At 40.7% G+C, this 19,274-nt stretch overlaps 2 protein-coding genes across 5 annotated transcripts in view; both read left to right on the top strand.

Moving 5' to 3' along the window:
• The window catches only part of pggt1b (protein geranylgeranyltransferase type I, beta subunit), a 265,152-nt gene that overhangs the window by 235,118 nt on the left and 10,760 nt on the right, over positions 1–19,274 (top strand). The window lies entirely within an intron of this gene.
• Positions 14,334–19,274, top strand: part of grid2 (glutamate receptor, ionotropic, delta 2) — a 510,900-nt gene continuing 505,959 nt past the window's right edge. Inside the window, exon 1 of one of the 4 annotated variants that reach the window (XM_061038833.1) lies at positions 14,334–15,420. In XM_061038833.1, coding sequence (XP_060894816.1) covers positions 15,333–15,420 — 88 coding nt within the window. In that variant the 5' untranslated portion in view covers positions 14,334–15,332. The remainder of the gene's footprint in view (positions 15,421–19,274) is intronic. The other 3 variants (XR_009673135.1, XM_061038830.1, XM_061038832.1) reach the window with 3 other exon arrangements.

The following is a 19,274-nucleotide window of genomic DNA, read 5'->3' as shown; positions in this document are numbered from 1 at the left end:
GGATTTTTGATGACACATTGGCAGTGCTGGCTCTAGGCAAGGTGGTGCCTTAGGCAAGGTGAGGAAGTGTGTCAGGATTGGGCCTTTCATGTTGATCTTAAGCTGGGTGTTACATGAAATCCCTTAAATGTAAAGGATTCAACTCTGTAGAGAACGAAAATTTCTTCATGGGTTCATACAAGTTATATTGTTCTGATAATACATTGTGGCGTCTTTATGCCTCATTATTAGGAGCAGTCAGACATCCTTATTGGCCATTTAAGACTCTGCATTAATGAAAAAATAAAAACATGCTTTACTAAATGCGCTAAATTGCTTTGACAGCGAGCTAAACATACTTGTTATATTCAAGGTTGCTCCAGGGGTCTGGAAGTCATTTCTGTTTTTCTTTTTGTCTCTGCTTAACTGAAGCCAGCTTCCACATTTCAGCATCACTTACAACAGAACAGTGCCCTGCTGTGACCGTATTATACAGGCCCCAAAAAATGTTTTCCAGCACCATAGTGAGCCTGCAGAGGACATTTCACTATTGTTTTGGGGGAAGGTGCGCTAGTTTATGAAACTGGATAAGCTCATTTTCATCAACATCACAGAGGACAGTGTCCAGCTGTGATTACATTTAACAGAGAGAGGAATGGCATTTTGGCAGCAAAGAGTAAAGCACGGACAGAAAGGTGAAATAGCAGGCTATCCAGACCAGATCAATGCATTGCATACTAATCAGCATGTTGTCCAAGTTCACTGAATTTTATACAGAAAATATGATTCCAACGTTCTTCACTTGCTAGTATTAACACATGTAGTGTTGATAAGAATTGGTAAAGAATAATATAAAATTTGCCGTTTGCAGGCTGAAGGAATATTGAAGGAAGCATTCTTATATTCCTGTTGCAGAATGGTGGGGCGAGGTTGTTCTAACCCTGATCTGCCATCAGTGGCAGTGACAGTAAAGTTAGCTTTAATTTTGAGAAAACCAATTTTATTGACTATTTCTGCTCCCAATGAATCACTGCTGTAATGCAATGAAGAAAAGACAAAGTTAACACTTCATAAGCTCTCACACAAAGCAAGTTAGGCATGTGTTTCAGCACCTGCCAGAGAAAGACCCCTTTCTCTTTTTCAGGCTTTAATACAGAAAAAAATTGACTTTTTACTTTAATTGGGTTGAAAGATGAAACAAGAAAGAGAAAGCTCCTTGCTGGAAAACTGTTGCAGTATCACAGCTCATCAAATTATTATTTTATTTACACACACAGTGGACAGCTCTTAGCTAAAAAGACACGTCAGCACCACAGAGTGTGAACAACTTTTCATCTGCGCAGTTTTGGAAAGAAGGTGTGAGAGTTAAACTGAGACGGAGAGAATAAGAGCAATTCTTTACAGCATATTAGACGGACCTCTTGTACAATCTTCCAGAGTGGGGTTATGGTTGGACTTCAGTCAATTCTTTCATAGGAAATATTATACCACAAATGACAAAGTGCAGCTTAACAGGAGCTGGTCTAACAATGAAATGACAAGTGATGGTGCTTTAATTGAGTTACCCATCCATCTGTATCTCAACAGCAATGAATTATTGCATCAGTGAATGCATTTTTACTACCTTTTGTTTCGCTCAAGTGAATACTTTCAGGAGTATACAGCGTTGCACTTCAGTTCATCCCATATAGTAACCAGAACCGAGCAGAGCAATCTGTTCTCCTGCAGTCACAGTGGGCGGCTCTAATTCTTTAAACTGGCACAAAAAGTGATGCTTTCGGTCATGTAGGACAGCAAAGTACATTGATGCCTTCTGTCCATTTTACACACTTGTTCATTATTCATACTTGAATGAAATAGGGCCTGAATCCTAAAATTAAATATCAGTCTTCATCATGCAGTCCCTGCTGATCTCTTGGCTTAGTGTTCTTAATTTGAAAATGCCCAGGCAGACTCATTGCCAGGATACTAGGGTGTTTTCCATATTCAATACAGCGAGCTGTGGAAAAATGCTTAAAGCAAACCTCCTGGTAACTGCAGGAGGTTAGCATAACAAATCTCCAATAATGTGTTTTGATAGGAGAGAGGGTTGAAGTGAGGCTGTTTCAGAATTGTTTTGCATGTATAACAAATTTGTGTTTTTTTTGCATGCTCTGCTTTACAGTTAGTTACTAGTTCTTCCAACTGAGCATGCGCTGAGATTTCAGATAAAGAAGCTCCTTTATCTCTATATACTCTGTCTGTGCAGGGAGCTGCTTTAATGTAATAATGGGCTTTAGATTGGATAGTGTTACACAACAGAACGGAGGACTGCAATAGAGTGATGATAGAGAGCGACAGGGGGAAGGCTTTTTAATGCTTCTGAATGTAGGAGTACTGATAGAAAAACGGCTTATCAGACCGCATGTCTATTTACTCCTAAGACACAAATCAGTTTCATTGTGGCACTTTTGTTTTATGACGCATTAGTTTATAAATACAGCACAAGAATCAGCATCAGCAACAGGAAGAAATGCACCGCTCAAGCAGGTTTTGGAGGAGAATGGAAGCAACATACTCACTGCATGAGCAACATATCTGCCTTGTAAAAATGTATTTTACTTTCATGTGTGCCTTCAAACTGCCTAGTACTACCCCTGATATCAAAGTTTTTGTAGCACCACAATTTTAACAAAACGCAATCAATACACAGAAGAATTGTATTTTTTATTTTTTCATCAATCACCTCTTGTGGCTCAACTGCACTACCTTACCATGCAGCTGTCCTCTATTTAGGAGTCACTGGTTTACTACATCTGTCATTAATTTACTAAAAATACAGTTTGATCTCCCCTTATCTCTTTAAACATCCAGCGTGTCTGTTTTTGAAAACATATTCTTCGCCCCCAAGCCAAGCTTTTGCTAGTTATCATTAAAAAGAAAGGCGAAACAAGCATGTGCTGAGAGAAGATGCTAAAATGTATCTAAAAAACTTCTAAATTTGAACTACTTGTTTCAGCTCTGTAAATAAGAAAATCAGTCTGTTTATTTTTTACTCTGAGTCTTGGCAGGACAACAAACGGCTAGATCTAAGATCTGGTTTTATGAAGGCTACAGGGTAGCATTTGTAGTTTAGAGGTCCGACTCCCACTGGAATCATTCATACTAAAAGAGATTCTCACTCAAGGAACTGTAAGCCGCTTAGCATAATAGCATCCGCCAAATATCACATGTTAATAGCCTATATTACCATATTTTAGCTCCACTGAGCGATCACAGCTCCCTATGCTGTATTTCTGAAACTGGTTTTAAATTTCCAACCTTGGTGGACAGCTAGTCAGAATTTCTTTTTCAAAAGCTTCCTCTTACGAAATGTTCTATTTCACGGATTGTGTCGGCTGATCAGTCCAGTGACTTAAAGTGAGTCACATCTTTTTTTTTTGGCATTTTGTGCATGAATAGATTCCTAACAGTATCTGTCGTCCGAATGGTTACATGAAACGCTTGAAGACACCCTACATGTGGTTTCAGTAACCCTGTTGTAGCGAGGTACACCAACGGGGTGTTTTGTCTGGTTTTTATTACCACATTTGTAAAATGATGTTGTATGTCCCTTTAAATGGATGAAATGACGCCCTCCTGAATTTAACAGCACCTGCAGTGGACTGTTCCAATGCTGGTGGCTGTCTGAGCCTGATAAAAAATGTTCCACTTTTCCAACTCTGCAGAGGGAGGAATTCTCAGTTTTAACACTATATTGGATGTGTCCCATGCTGTTAACTGCTGGAGTGTAATTATAGGCTCATGGCAGAGATGGTGGTAAAGTGAGGGTCGGAGTGTATATACTGTGATTGTCTGTCCTATGTCCCAAAGCTGAGAGCCAACCTAATTTAACCACTTTCATGTGCTCAATTTAGCAAGCCCTGCTCACTAAAATGTTACTTCTGTGTATAACATAGGATTTCAGTACCTATCAGTGTAATACCTCTCTCAATTTGTCCAACTTGTTGCAGATTTTAGTAAGCAAGTCTTGTGTTTTTGAAGATCTGTGTGGAAAACACTTGCATAGAAGTAAGTTTACACCTTTTCCTAATGTGTCCCTTCTCAGTATGGAGTGTGACTTCACGCGTGCAGACATAGAGGACACTCTGTGTTAAGAAGAGGACATAAATAAAAAGGTTGAAAGTGAGACACACTTACTATTCTTGACTGCAATTGAAAAACATGTGTCACCATGGATACCAACAGACACATTGGTTGTTGTCCTGTTCCATGATGCCTTAATCCACTTGTGATATTCCCAATGTTAAAAAAGTAAGCCTTTGAAATTGAATAAAGTGTAATACACTCTGAAATTGGTGCTTGAATGTGCAGTGTTTCAAAAAATTAACTTTATTTTGAATATTGTCAAACACAAAGATATAGTGTAAAGATGAAAAATGTGTAGTGGCAATTTAAAGTATTGTAAACAAGCAAGGAAGGGGTTAATAGAAAACAATAAGCATTGAAACTATCAAAAAGCAAAGTATGAATAAAACCAAGTGTTAAGATTAAATTGTATTAAATGAGATAAAATAACTAAACTATAATTATAGTTAAATACTACAGAGCATTAATAAGAAATTAGTTGCCCAAAGTTCAACAAATTAGAATACACCAGCTAAAACACAAATCAGAGTCCTGGGAGAACTACTCCTAATTCTGACCCTGACTTGAAACTTTGGTTTACAATTGGATAGGGCTGTGACTAATGGTGGGAATAGTATGCCTGTTTAGTCGACTAAACGATTAAACGTTGTTGTCCTCACTATTTGGCACCACAATTACTAGTTGGTTAAATTCATTATTTATACTTTTACATAATAGCCCTTATTTAGTCGGATATTATGTCCAAACTTTTTCCGCAGAAAGTCCCAGTGGCATGGTTACAGTTTTGATACTGACTAGCTTGGTTTCAGCACCACACTGCTGGACAGCTGCACTGCTGAGCGGGAGTCTGAGCATTTCAGCACTATTACATGAGGACAGCTCCCTGAAATGCATTTGTTACACAACTCTCTGACCAATCTACAACAGCTACAACAGCTAACAGGATTATTTTCACCCCCAAAACAGGGTAGTGAATGTTTCCTACAAACCCTTGGCCCCAGCAACATCTAACCTTAACCCTTTGATGACTGCTTTTGTTTCGCTGGTTGGGAAAAGAAAACTCCATTATGGGACGGGGAACATCTTGGTCAGTTTAAAGGAGGTCTTTAACCAGACACACTGTCATATACTTGTACTGCAATATGTCCACCAAATACTGTAAAGTAGCACCTTGGGAAAATGTTTTCCCCACATTTGCACTTGGTAGCCCAGGCCATTAGAGCTACGAGAAGGTAGGGAAAAGAGCAAGAATGAAAGAAAGAGAGAAAAAAGGAGTAAAAAATGTGTGTTCATGTATAATTACCCCTGAGAACACCATCTCAGCCCCCTGAGTTACTTCAATACCCAGCCCCCAGGCTAGGATCTACCTCTTTCTCTCCGTCTTTTTCATGTTTTTTTTTTTTTTCAATCTTTCAATCTCTACCTGCCAGCACCCGTCCCACCCCACCACCAGCCCAGTACTCCCCACCTTACTCTTTTTCTTTATCTCCGGGGTTAAGGGGAATAAAGGGTATAAAGGGATTTCATTTTATGGCTTACTTCAGAGGACTTCATTTAAGTCCAGACATTTGATAGAGAGGTGAATAAATTACTAATTAAAGGCAGGCAAGATGGCCAAGAATCAAGACTCTAGCCAGCTGTTCCACTATGCAAATACTAGGCACATAATGCACGCACATACAAAAAGAAAGTATGCAGGTAAAAGCTTTCATAATTTTTCTTATCTTCACAGAGCACCAACTTTTATAACCCGTGGAGAAATAACTCCAAATTCCCCGTATTAAAAATTATGTATAAAGCCCAAAAACATTTTTTTACTCCTTTGACTTCACCCTTTGTACTCCTTGTGTGCCTATCTCCTCTTTTCTGCCCTCCTTTGTAAGCTCTCCACCCTTAGATATGCTGTGAGCATATCAATTATTCACTTAATAAGTTTAGATATAGTTTGTTTCATATGCTGTGTGAATTTGTAATGCCACAGTAAAGATTAAAAATGACTAGAAACAAGGCTCTCTTTTAGTGCCATGTTTCTTGGTTGTGCATGATAATAGATTGGGCCCTGTGATGCCTCAAAACACATCCCTCTCTGCCACATTAGGCAGGCATTAGCAGGCAAAAGCCAATGGTAGGTGGACAGGTGAAGCACCCCTAAGTTATTGCTAGATAAACACAAAATATAAATAAATAAGGAGGGGAATCCAATTAAAAGCAGAACAGGGGTTATTCATTGCATACTCACAAAGGGTGGTGATAGATACTAGCGCTGTGTTGTTGGCTTTGGTGATAATGTTCTTTCTTGTGTGTGTTCCAAATCTAAACTATGCAAGGGACAAATGATTTTTCATCAGGATACAATTAATACCACTTCTGTGAACTACCTGCATGTGCCAAACATCCACTTGTTGTTTTCATGCATCACTACAGAAATGGAGGAAAGGATAGTATTAACATTTGTTGTCCAAAACAAACCATTATGCTCTATTGTTTGAATAAGAAGGGGTTGACACACATCCTCCTCCTCTGACGGTTAAAATAAACTCTCAAAGAAATGCTGCAGTTTTTGTTAATGGATCCACAAATAGCAGCTTGTCCTGATCTTTGTTCTATTTGTTGTCTGTGTGAGAATAAATCATCTATGTGGGTTGTTAGTGGCCATTTGAAAGTGTCTGATGGTACTCAGGCTTAATAATTGCTGTCTGCTCTTTGTTTCGGAAGCAAGCACAAACTTCCACTCACAAATTTATGCACAAACAGAAACATGCACACTCATGATAGCAGGTTTCACTTCAGACACAGTAATGCTGGCTCTCATTTTCCTGTCCCTTGATGGCTTTGGTGGTGACATGGACACAGAGGCATACTTGTCTCTCACAATGTGCAAAATATCTAACATGAACCCACTCACACTCAAACATGTCCACATGAATATACAGAAACAGACCTCCATCTACGTTTCCCCCTAAGATAGACAATGTCCTTGAGAGCCTGTGACAGCAGTAGGCACGCATACTAACAAGTCTCCCAGCTCACACCTGAATAACTCTTTGTTTCAGTCTGAGGTGGATATGCATGTCCCTACCTGTGTGTTTGTGTACCCGTTTAGGTCTGTTAGCCCATCAGAAGGCTTTACGTACGTATATCCTCGATAGCAGCCAGATACAATCTTACTAACACCGACCTCAACACATCCAAGGTGAGTCTTTCACCAGCTTAAACAAAACAAGGGCAGCAGCTGCTTAAGAACAAAGAAGCTCACAGGCATTTTTCAAATGCTTCTCCTCATACAATTAGTTGTTTTTTTAAGAGGCAAGTTAGTGAAAGTAATCTTTAACATACAGAAATCATCCTGGTGCTCTTTGAAAGCTTTTTAAAGATTGAGTGGTTGATCACTTAAGAGTGTATAAACAGGTTGATGCATAAAGCAGGGTACACACTGGGCCCATTTGGGGTTGGATTCTCCCTTTCCACATTATTCTAAAGTCCCTATATTTTGATGGTTCTAAAGATTACCGTGCCAGATTTTCCTGTAGCGTGAATAATGTTGAGAGTGAGCAGATTTCAAATAGGAAATATTAAACACTAAATATTATTTCACGACCTTATCCATATATCCATATTTTTCTACTGTTTCTTCATGAATTGTTAGTAGAAAGTACTCCAATATATCGTCAATTCTTCTCACCCACTGACTGTCATGTTTGCAAGGCAACCTTGTATTTAAAGAAATACAAGGCTAAAATATGAATAATTCAAAGTAAATAGGAATACATCAAATCATTCCAAAGGAGAACAAACTTATTTTTTAAAAAGCATAAAAACAAGTATAAGCAATTAGATTACATAATCAGTATTTGTGAAGTTTAATACGAACAAATTAAAAATAAAGTGTAAGCTTTTAGGCTCATTCAAAGGCACACAAAAAAATAAATGTTTTAAAACTTCATATGAAAATCTTGAAAATGTTAAGTTTGGAGCACATCTAATCTCTGATGGAAATGTGGTCCAGTTACAGGCAGTGTAGTCACTAAATGCTGCTTCACCATGTTTAGTCAGGACTCTGGACTGAACAAGGTGACCAGCAGATCTGAGGTTCTTACATAGCTGATATATTTTTGGATTTGATGATGGGGGGAGACAAAACTAATGGGTGTTGTGCACTTTTCATCATTTAAAGGGACAGTTTGAAGTTTTGGATGCCAAAGAAAAATTTGAATTGTGGGTTATCTGCATTGTTTGAACCACTGCCTGCAGCATGCTACTCAAAGTTGGACAAGCACGTCACAGTCAAGGGAGCAATATGACACACGATTCTGCCAAATGTGTACGCCAAGGTTATTTGCTTGTTTCAGTCATCATGCGTCAGTAAAGGAGCAATGTGCCAAAGAAAGTGAACATGGAGGGAAACCACAATCATATGTAATAAAAATGCAGGTTTCTTAGCCATAAAAAAGGCTTCTCAAGTCTTGTTTGCAGTCAGAGAAGCATTCAAACTGTCCTTATGGATGCACAACATGTGTGTCATATATGGTACCCCCCATATGAATCATACTGAGGCTGAGGCATATTCCCTGTTATGTATAAATTCCCTGGTATTACATATGATTCTGATTAATTGTGGGGAATAAAGCAATGCTGACAATAATTATTGGTGTTGTAAAATAAGTCGTTTTTCTGAATATAGTGGTGTAAACAAACATATTTTGGTCTAAGTAAGACTCCCTCCTGTTCATTTCAGCACATAATCCTCATCTTCACCTCTGCCACTCTCCACTTCCTTTTCCTTCCTAGAGTCCCAGCTGCTTATCTTTTACTTTATTAAACATCTCTCCTAATTAACAGTTTTAATGAACAAGGATGTCACAGTAATGACACACACACTCCAGAAGTTAATACTGCGTGACAGACGCAACTCGACCTACGAAGGACTCCTTCCAATGTGTGCAGGCGTATTTTCTGTACACAAACAGACAGTGTTTGTATAACTGTGGGTTTCCTGATTTGATTTCATGTCCATGGAGGTACTTTTGTTTTTGTTTATAAAAAGAAAACCCTGCCTTTTAATTTGTTCATGGTTATCTAAACTGAGAGTTGAGGGAAAGGCTGACTGCTGGTGGTGACAATTGGTCCCTGGAGAGGAGAGTATACTAGACTGTGAAAGAGCTCTGAAGAAGTAAAACACTGCTGTAAGGCATTAACAGAGTGTAAAACTGGAATTACCCAAATGGTCTCGGGGTACCAGACACTGAGTTTCCAAGGATTAGGTGTCAGGTGTTTTTTCGAAATCAGATCACACTCTCAAGAGATCTTTTTTTGTGAATGTAAAATGAAGTTCCAAAAGGAGGTAAACAGAGAGGTAAACCATCCAGGGTAGTAACATATGCAGTGCACAAATGTGAAACCAACAAGAAGATTGATTTAAAGGTTCAGAAATGAATTTGACCATGTCCTCAAATGACACTTTGTAGATTAGAGGTTGTTAATTTACTGCAATAACACCCACATATGTAAAGTATGAGCCTACATACCAATGCCAAATACTACTTGTTTATTTTGCAGGGTCAGAGCACAAACACTTATTCTACAGTATCTCCACCCGCTTCCATCTCCCAGTACATCGCTGATAGAGGGATTACAGAAAACGATCAAACTTCAGCCAGCACACAGGATGGATTTTTGCTGTTTGGGTGTCCACTGCCCGTCTAAGGTGAGATATTTCTCTTCCTAATAGGTGATTTCCAGAAATACATGAACTGCGCCGCAAAGGGATGCAATCACCTGAGTGCTGTTCAAGGTTAGACTTTCTCTGTGTCTTTTCTCAGCGGCGGTCCAAATATTTTTCAACATGTTAGACATTTAATCATTAGTTCCAAGGTCTTACCTCACTCTGGGCTTCAAAAACAAGAGCAGTATCCAAGTTTTTACTTAATATTTTATGAGACTAAAACTGGATAAATGTAAAATAAGGTCGAGCCCTCCCTGACTCGGCTTTTCAACAGAGGGTTTCGACTTTAAGATGGTTTTTTACACACCTCAGTCGGCTATAAATTTAGTCTTATGTTTTACCTTTAGGAGGCACGTCTATCTGAGTCTTTCCAGGGGTGAAAGGTCTCGCCTGTACATTTACAATTTCCTTCTGAGTACTCTTTTAGCTTCTCAAGTCACGTCCCTGTTGATCACATTCTACCTGATGAGGGAATCCTACACAGACACTTGTTTTCACATGAAACTGCTTTATTCTGAGGTTGTTTTCAGTTTTAATAGTCTGATCTGTTGGTTTTGGTGAGGTGTAGACCTCTGTCAAAAACGGATGTACTGAAGCACATTATGGTAAAATCCATGCATTGAAAGAACCTGAGCACTCTCAAACCAGCTTGCAGCTCAGGCTGCTGACCCTCCAAACTTATTGACTTTTATCAATTAATATCTGAATCAGATCTATGGAGTAAATATGTTCAGTCTCAGCAACTGCGGAAAAAAATATATGATTTCAGTAAGCATCATGCAATCTAATGTGACAGGCTCAAAGCTGACCAGCAGGCAGAGGGTATTTAGAAGCTCTTCTTCAACAAAGTACTGGAAATGATGCAGTGCAAGTGCTATAATGTTAAACTCAAGTTACAATGAAAAGATTTATAAACTATAATCAAACTCTTTTATTTGCTACACTGTCAGCATGCACTTCAGTGTTGCTAAAAAAGAGGTGGGACAAAAAATTGATTCACTAAGACAATTTGAAGATTCCCCCCAGGATTGATAATCATGACGTAATAACCTTTTGCAGGAAACAGCTGATGTGAGCCGAGAACAGCTGAAAGAGGAAAAATAGCAGACATGCATGCCATATTTTCTTGAAGGCCCGATTCTTTCAGGTCATTTATAAGGCTATAACTGTCATTCCCAATCAGTCTCTCAGAACCGGAAAATCAATAAAGAAAGGTTGATAAATGGGGAAATTAGCCATCTGGTGTTTCCTCCTAACTGAAATAAGGTAGCAGTGGCAAGTTTCATACAACCATCTCACCTCCATGAGCAGATTGGATAGCTAGTCAGTTAGCATTCAAGCTTATGTAAAGAACATTCAGTTTAAGGAAAGTCTTCAAAACATCAATCCATCTACAAGAAGTAGATTGCGATGTTTGGATCCAGTGAACCAGTGATGCATTTCTTTTTCTGTCTTTTATGCTGAGATGCTTATCAGCTAGCTGCTGTTAGCTTCCACACTACGATAGTCTTTTTGCAGAGCTGTTACCAATGAAGAGAGAATGAAATCAGCAACGTGTAGCTATTTGGGAGGCAACCGCTGTAGTCAGCGTCTTTTTCAGAGCGTTCAGAGTGTTTAGCTCTTGGCATTACTACTGAAACATGTCAGCCTTGACTGTTCAGCAAGGTGCTGAATGTCGCTGCTCCAGGCAACCAATCATATCCTAGATTGGGCATAGTGGCCCAGGTAACAAAGAAAACTGAATCAGGACAAATATCATATTGTCCCAGCCCTACTAACCAGACAGAGAAGATAAGATAGCTCATCACAGATATTGTAACTCCATTACAGTTTCTTATACACACTACAGTTAAGCATTTGGAAGGAGGCTGATGGTGTTGAAGAATATTGTTGGTTTAAGGAATACTTTAATCTCTCAGGTTAGACTAGTTTTAAGGGAGGATACCAATGAAATGGGTTGATGGTTAGGAGAGATGAACACAGAAGTGCAAAGAGTGGTGGCCCAATGTTTTATTTGTTGTACTTTAAACTGTCTGGAAAGAGAGGAAAAGAGTAACAAATGATTCATTGAAACATTGAAAAAGTTTTTCTGTCTAACAAAGGTTAACTATAAGCATTACAACATGTACGTAAAACTTACAACAACTTAACCACAACATTTATTTTGTACAATCTAATCATAAAAACCACAAAGACACAACCTCATCCCTTGAGTAGAACAAAAAACCTTCTTCAATCTCAATAAGTGAAAAATAAATGACGTACTTTCTCATCCTGTTCTGGAGTCTGTCATTTCTTCAATCTCCATCATATTCAGGAGCCATTTTGTAACCATTTTCTTTTGAAGCTCAAACATTGCACTGTGTAGCATTGATGTATTTCATCACCTCTTTATCTTGAGAAACAATTTTTTTTTTTTTCTGTTTACTTTACCGTTTCTGTTTCTTATCTCTGCTTCCAGCCACAGCTCACTCACCGAACAAGAGCTGTTCCCCTTCAACGTGAGTGGTTATATAAACATTTAATAATAAATCAATAGCATCAAATAGGAGAAGTGAGACCAGCTTTCACAGCATCAGTATCACTGTCAGTTTAATCTCCCTGTTCCTTGAATGCATACGCAACAGTCAGTCCAATGGTAGCTCGAGGCTCCCAACCCTCCTAATCCCTAATCCAAGGTCTGGGGCAGATTAAGAGGAACCCTCGGGACTCCAGTCCTTCAGGGAGGCACGGATAAGTGATAGCGAGGGCGTGGATAAAATAGATGGACAAAAGGAAAGATGATAATTGCAAGAAAACAATGAAAAGGATGGAGAGAGGAGAGGGCATATAATACATGGGTAAACAGGAAAATATGAAACCCTTCCAATGAAAGCATTAGAATTAGAATCAGATCTATTTACCCAGTACATGTACACAAGGAATTTGACTCCAGTTTACAAGGCTCTCTAAGTGCGGTTACAAATAAACAATGAGGCAACAGTGCAGTGAAAAAAGTATTGCAAAGGATATTCAGAAGATTTCACATTGCGGTGTAACCAGGTTTCTGATAAAGTAGATGGTTCAAAACAGAGTGTATTTGAATTTTTGGATAATGACCATGTCCTAATTCTCTGACAAGCAACAGCTGTTCTTTATTATAGAGAATAACCCCAAACACATCAGAGGCATTAATAAATGAATATACAATAATTGGCTTTCAAAAGCGTGGCCTGATGTCTTCGTTATCAAATTTGGTGTGCAGGTGCAATTCTTTACAAATGAAGCATAAAATGGAATTTGTCATCTTCTGAGCCTGATTAGAAGTTGAAGGAACCTGCAGTGCACACTGGCCCGGTGTAGCGAGCCCAGCTGTTGATGTTAGCTTCCTGTCATGTGGAGAAGATGGTTGGTCGTGTTGCTGCAGTATTTTGCCTTGTTTGTGAATAGCTTGCATTGTGCACAGCACAAAATCAACTCCCAACTTCCTGGTGTTTGCAAAAATCCGAAATGGTCCCATACCAGACATGAAGGCAGATGGCCAGTGCTCTGTATGACCTCCCTGTGGGAATAAGTTTAAGATGTTTGTGTCTGGTGTAAGGGGTGAGAAGTAAAGTGCCTGTTTCCTGACCCTGGAATGGTTCAGGCCCTGGATGGAGGGCAGCTGTTTCTAGTGTTTTTTTTCTGTGAGTTGTTGTCTGTTTCTGTCCTGCTCAGTGGCAGGACAAACCCAACAGTAATACTGGATGTTCAGAGATCAGACTGGATAAAGAATGTGATGATACTTGATGAGAATCTAAATATATAACTCATCAGATAACGGTGTGGTCAAATGTTTAATTTGCTTTCATTGACCCAGATAACCTTGAATATCATGCAGACTCACACATAATATAGTCTCTTATGACACTTTTCATAAAGAGCACAGCTTAAATACCATGAACAACAAGCACTTGGCAACAGTAATAAGAAAATATTTATTTTCAACAGGCAGAAACCTTGGGCTGGCCTTGACTCAATGGTGAACACCTGCTGTGACTGGATGAGCTGCATGTCAAAGTTGTATAGAGGGAGACACAGAAAGATATAGAGATCAACAGGGAGGCATACAGAAAGCAACAAAACAAAAAACAGATGGGGTACTGTTCTGCACAAAGGCTAGTTAGTGTTGCATTTACACTCCCCATCCTGACAATATTTGGTGCATGCCATCCAGCTCCCCTAGCATCCCTGTGTCTCTATAGCTGTCCTATCCAATAAACATGACAACAGGTCTTCTGTAGACATAGGCTGACCGAGGTATCCATGGCAGAGCCACGGTTGGCAAATCACCGTTCTCTTCATCTATTTGTCCCTCTATTTGAAACCCCCCTTGCACTGTCCACCCACACTGACTGGCACAACTTGTCTCTCTCTTCCTCCTATAATTCCAGACAAGCGATGCGCGGCTCTGCTGACTGCTTGTGCTCATAGTAGCTGCCTCTTCTCTCTCTCTCTCGTTTTCTCTCTCTCCTGGGTCTCCTCCTTCCTTCCTTCCCTCTCTCCCTCCCTCTCTCTTTCGCTCTCCCACACGGACGCGGCATATCTCCTCTTCACCAGCCACCGTGCGTGCCGGGGCTGACGCGTGTACCCGCATACGGAGTGCGGACCGCGGAGCGTCGTTGCGCGCATCCTCGCTTAATTTTCTTCCTGATAGCCGAGTCTACAATTTTCCAATTTTGACGCAGACAGGCAGAGAGGCTTTGGAGGTCTCTGTCTTTTCATGTGAAAGAGCATTCTCGGTCCCTGCAGGAAACTAAGAGACTATTTCGGAATATGGTATCTCTGCGTGGTAATGCCATGTGACAAGGCTTTTCATTAGTCTGTTCCCCTCCAACAGAAGTCGCTGTGTGTTCTTGCGTTGGTGATATTTAAAGGGGGGGGGTAAGTGAACGTGAAATAATACAACAAAATCTCCTGCAGTGAAAATGGAAGTTTTGGCTGTCGGTTTGATCCGCTGAAGCTGAAGCTGCTGCTGCTGGTGGAGGTTCGGTGATTGGTGCAGGAGGGGGAAACTGCGTCGCCAGCTCTGAACGGCTGGGAATCACGGGTCATTATAACAGTACCTGCTTTTTAAAAAAGATAACTAGGTTTTCCCATCACGTCATCGAATGGTAAAATATTAATTCCTTTTAATGAGCGACCAAATCCTCCAGCCCCTCAGTTCACCTTAACGCAGCAGCGTTTGGATGTGGTCTGTTTCCTCTGCGGCTCAGCGTCTCTCCGCTCGTCCTGAACATGATTTAATGTTTGGAGCAATTTCAACAGGGTACCAGGCTGTGACTACCGGGGAATCTCTACTTTATTTTCCTCCACGGACAAGCAATCCCACACACGGCAGAGATTACAGGGAATTTCCTTAACCGCCCTACAGATGGACTAAAAAAGAAGCCCACGGTTTCAGGATTTTAACTCTGATCGCTCTCGCCCAGAGAGCTATTGGCTTTCTCTGATTTTTTTTGGGGTGGAAATATTTCTGGACAACATGAAAGTTATCTCGGTTATGTTGCTTGTCGCCGTGTTTTGGAGCCAGGAGTGGAAGTCGGCGCTCTCGGATTCAATCATCCACATCGGTGAGTTCCTGCGCTTTTTTCTCTTCTGATTTTCGGCCACAATGAGGCTCTGTGTGCGTCTCTAAGGAAACAGATTGGAGGTTTCAGCCTTGATATGCGATGCACTGATTAAATCACAGCTCTGCTGGCGATTTATGTGACACCCTGTGGTAATACATGGACTTTAATATGTATCGACACTTTCTATGCAGATACTATACTTGAAATGGGTTTCAAGCTGGATTTTTTTGACACTGTTACTTCTTATATTACTGCCAAAATAACGGTCCAACAGGGATCTGCTATGCGCCATTATGGACATCATTTCAACAGAGTTGGGATATAACTGATAATGGATTTCATATGCCACATCTAATACCGCAGGATTGCTTTTTAGGCATCAATGGCAGGTAGTTAATATTATTAATAGCTACCTTAAACGATCGATAAATGCGGGTGTAGTGCCAAGTAAAGGCAATGGACTTGCGGAGCGCGGCGTTACCACAGAATCTGATATGATCGTAGCACAGAATGTGTGAAAAACAGGTGGTTTGGGATGGCGTGATGCTGCCCGGCTGCACGGCAGAGAGATTACCCTGGACGCCTGCAAATTTTCTACATATATAGATTTTTCTGAAGCACAATTGCGTTACCACCTTCAGCCGTGAGATACTGCAGTGCAAGGAGAAAAAAATAAAATGTTTTATGTCCTAACGTCTTTCTCGCCTTCCACCACCACCGGCAAAGTGTGGCACTGTTGTGTTGAGTGTGATTTCGACATCAGGGAGCGTATTCTTAGGCGATGGAGCAGCGCCTCTGGCTCCACCGGAGAGAGAGAGGGGTTAGGAGAGAGAGGGAGGCGGTCAGAGTGAAAGAGAGAGAGAGAGAGAGAGAGACGCAGGACGCTGGAGAGCGTGTCTTGCAGAATGAGATGAGGACGCAAGGTGGTGGTGGGCACACATAATCGTTGCACAACTCGGTGGCCTCGAATGGGTGATAGACTGATAGACCAGAGGGAGGGAGAGATAGAATGTGTCTAGGTGCAGGACTGAGAGGGACGAGCAATTGGACACACACACACACACACACACACACACACACACACACACACACACTCAGACACGCACACTGCAGAAGCTGAAAGATAAGCACCTGTCCATTTTGAACTATTATTTGACCGCATCGTGCACATGGCTAAGATCACATCCATATTGGAGCAGGCACACATGAAATACATTATAAGTCACAGATCTAACCCACTGCATTGCACTGCCAGGGGAGAAGGACTGGCCTGTTTGATCCATTTGAGCCCGGCCAGCTGATTTACAGAACAGACCTCAGGCCAATTTAGCAGCTACCTGGACGCTGTTTGAAATGAGCTGGATCCATGCGAGGTCCTCTCTGGGCTCTAGACCAAGCCAATTTTTCATATCAGACTAACAACCACAGCATGGCCAAATAAGGGAGATTGGAGAATGTGTATCATCAAAATGCAGCTGATAGGCCAATTAAACCAGGATTAAACTCTCAATCATTACAGATCTTACTTAATATGAACTCTTAGCTAACTTGCTTTTCTATGTATTTTTGTTTGAAAGTGAACACCTATTCAAACTAAGTTACAGAGATATTTGTCTGCATAACAGTTGGATCCCTCAGTCTCACATGCATGGAAGCCCCATGCTACATACAGGCTTGTAAGCTGTGGTTGTAGCCCTACAGGGGTAGCAGTGTAATCCACTGGTTTGACAGATCCCCCTGTGACTGGATGGGTTTGATCCCTGCAGCAGCCACATGTTCTGCAAGTGTCTCACAGCAAGGCATCCAAACTTTGTACCTGCTCACTGACTGTAAGGTTCTGCAGATAAGACTGTAAGCATTGGGACTATGACATTGTCAGGCTTACCAAGACTAAGACCCGGATCTTCTGCTACTGTATGTAGGCCATCTGCACCGAGTTTCTTGTCAGCTACTGAAACTGGGTCAAGGTTCTCCATATGTACACTGACTGATATGCATTCTCTATATCTAAGCTGACGAGGACTATATTGTTCTTTTCAGACACAAACTGTTACATTACATGAAAGTTTATATGATTTATTTTGCTGTATTAGCAAATTAAAGCTAAAGGTGTTAAAATGCTTGAGAACTATATATCTAAATAGGGTTTTAGAAGTGAAAGAAAACCTTTCTTATCCTATTGGCTAGCAAAGGAGGACATTTTTTCTATTAATTAGTGCCCCAAAATAACACACATACAGAGTTTATACTCAATAATAAACATGAATAGATGTAGCTTTTTAATTGCATTCAATGTTTGTGTTTATCTCTCTGCCTATATTTATCCACCAAGAGAATAGTAAACATAAAGGTGGAGAGATATATCATGCATTGTATTGGACCCAGTCAAAATGAGGCTGCACAGATCTGGGATTTACAGAAGGAGAGGATCTCAAATAACATAATCCATACAAATCCCAGATATAGGTGATCATAATTTAGGGACATGGATAATGAGGGAAACACGGCTATTCCTCCTTAACCCTGATGTGCAACCCAGTCTAGTGAGTGGTTTCCAATTAGCAGAAGAAACAGTGAAGACTGTGCATAGTTTATTGCTAAACTGAATTTATTCCTGGTGAGTTACAACTCCATTTATTCACAAAGAAGCGTATGTGCAAGAAAGTCTATGCTTGTGTGTGCGTATCTGGAAGATTGTGGGTGGGTGGGTGGTTGGTGTGACTTCAGTCATGGTTTCTTTTCCCTCTCTCCCCTCCACCTTTCGAATCGATAGTTCATTTCCCTGCGAGCCACAAGTACTTTGAATCACAACAAAAGGTTATCTGCCCAAAAACATTACTTTCTTTTCTCATTCGGCTTTTATCCCACACTTCATCCCTCACTCATACATCTTCTTACTCTTACTCTTAATAAAGACATGGATACAGCGGAAATAGAAAGCAGAATTATGATTTACTATCGTGTTTCCTTTCACAGAAGGAAGTTCAAGCCACACATTTAATTAAGTAGTTTCTGTGTTAGAACTCAGCATTCTGCGAACAGATAATTTATATCCCAGAAGACCTTCAGTATTTCCCTCTATCCCCCCTTCAACTCATACAATGCTGAGCTGACTGTGTGTACATGTGGGTGTATTTGCATCATATTGACTTAGGACTGCATGAGAAAGAAAAAAAGTACTATACCCAGCAGGCACATCACATTGAAATGTCAGAAGTAATCCCTCTTTAATCTCTTTGTTGCTGCTAAAGATGGAATGAGGGAAAGAGAGGGAGCGAAAGACAGACAGGCAACGAGAGATGTGTATCAAAGGGAGAAAAAGGTGGGAGACAGAAAAGGCAGAAAAAAAACCTGGGGGGGGGGCAGGGATGGTAGACTTTGTGTCATCTTCATCATTATCCACCATTTTTAGCCTCTGTTCTGCAAACCTATGCCATCCTTTCACAGCTGCCCTTATTTCTGTGATATTCACAGCAGTGACCAGCAGACGTTTTCATCTTGCACTGTCCAAGCATTAAATGTGATTGAGCTGCTTGGGAGCTGGCACCGCAGCCTCACCCGTCCCTCTGTTCCTCTCTCTCTCTCTCTGGCTAATGATCAGCATGCAGGAGGAAGGGGGGAGTCCGCTTGCCTCTTGGCCCTCACTGCATCGTGTGCTGCATGGCAATGGTCCTCTGCTTTTTGAGGGCAGTAGGATGAATTTGTGCATGTGCGGGTTAGCAAGAGAGATATACACACAGTTAGAGAGTGATTGGATGTGTGTGTTGTGTGGGTTCTTGATTAGTTACACTCAAAAAGTCTCTGTGATTTATGCAGCCAGATTAAGCCCTCACTTTGAGAGACGCACTGGTTTT

This window comes from Labrus mixtus, chromosome 5 (genome assembly GCF_963584025.1).
Source record: "Labrus mixtus chromosome 5, fLabMix1.1, whole genome shotgun sequence".
NCBI classification, from domain to species: Eukaryota; Metazoa; Chordata; class Actinopteri; order Labriformes; family Labridae; genus Labrus; species Labrus mixtus.
This window is presented reverse-complemented; position numbering and strand designations above follow the sequence as displayed.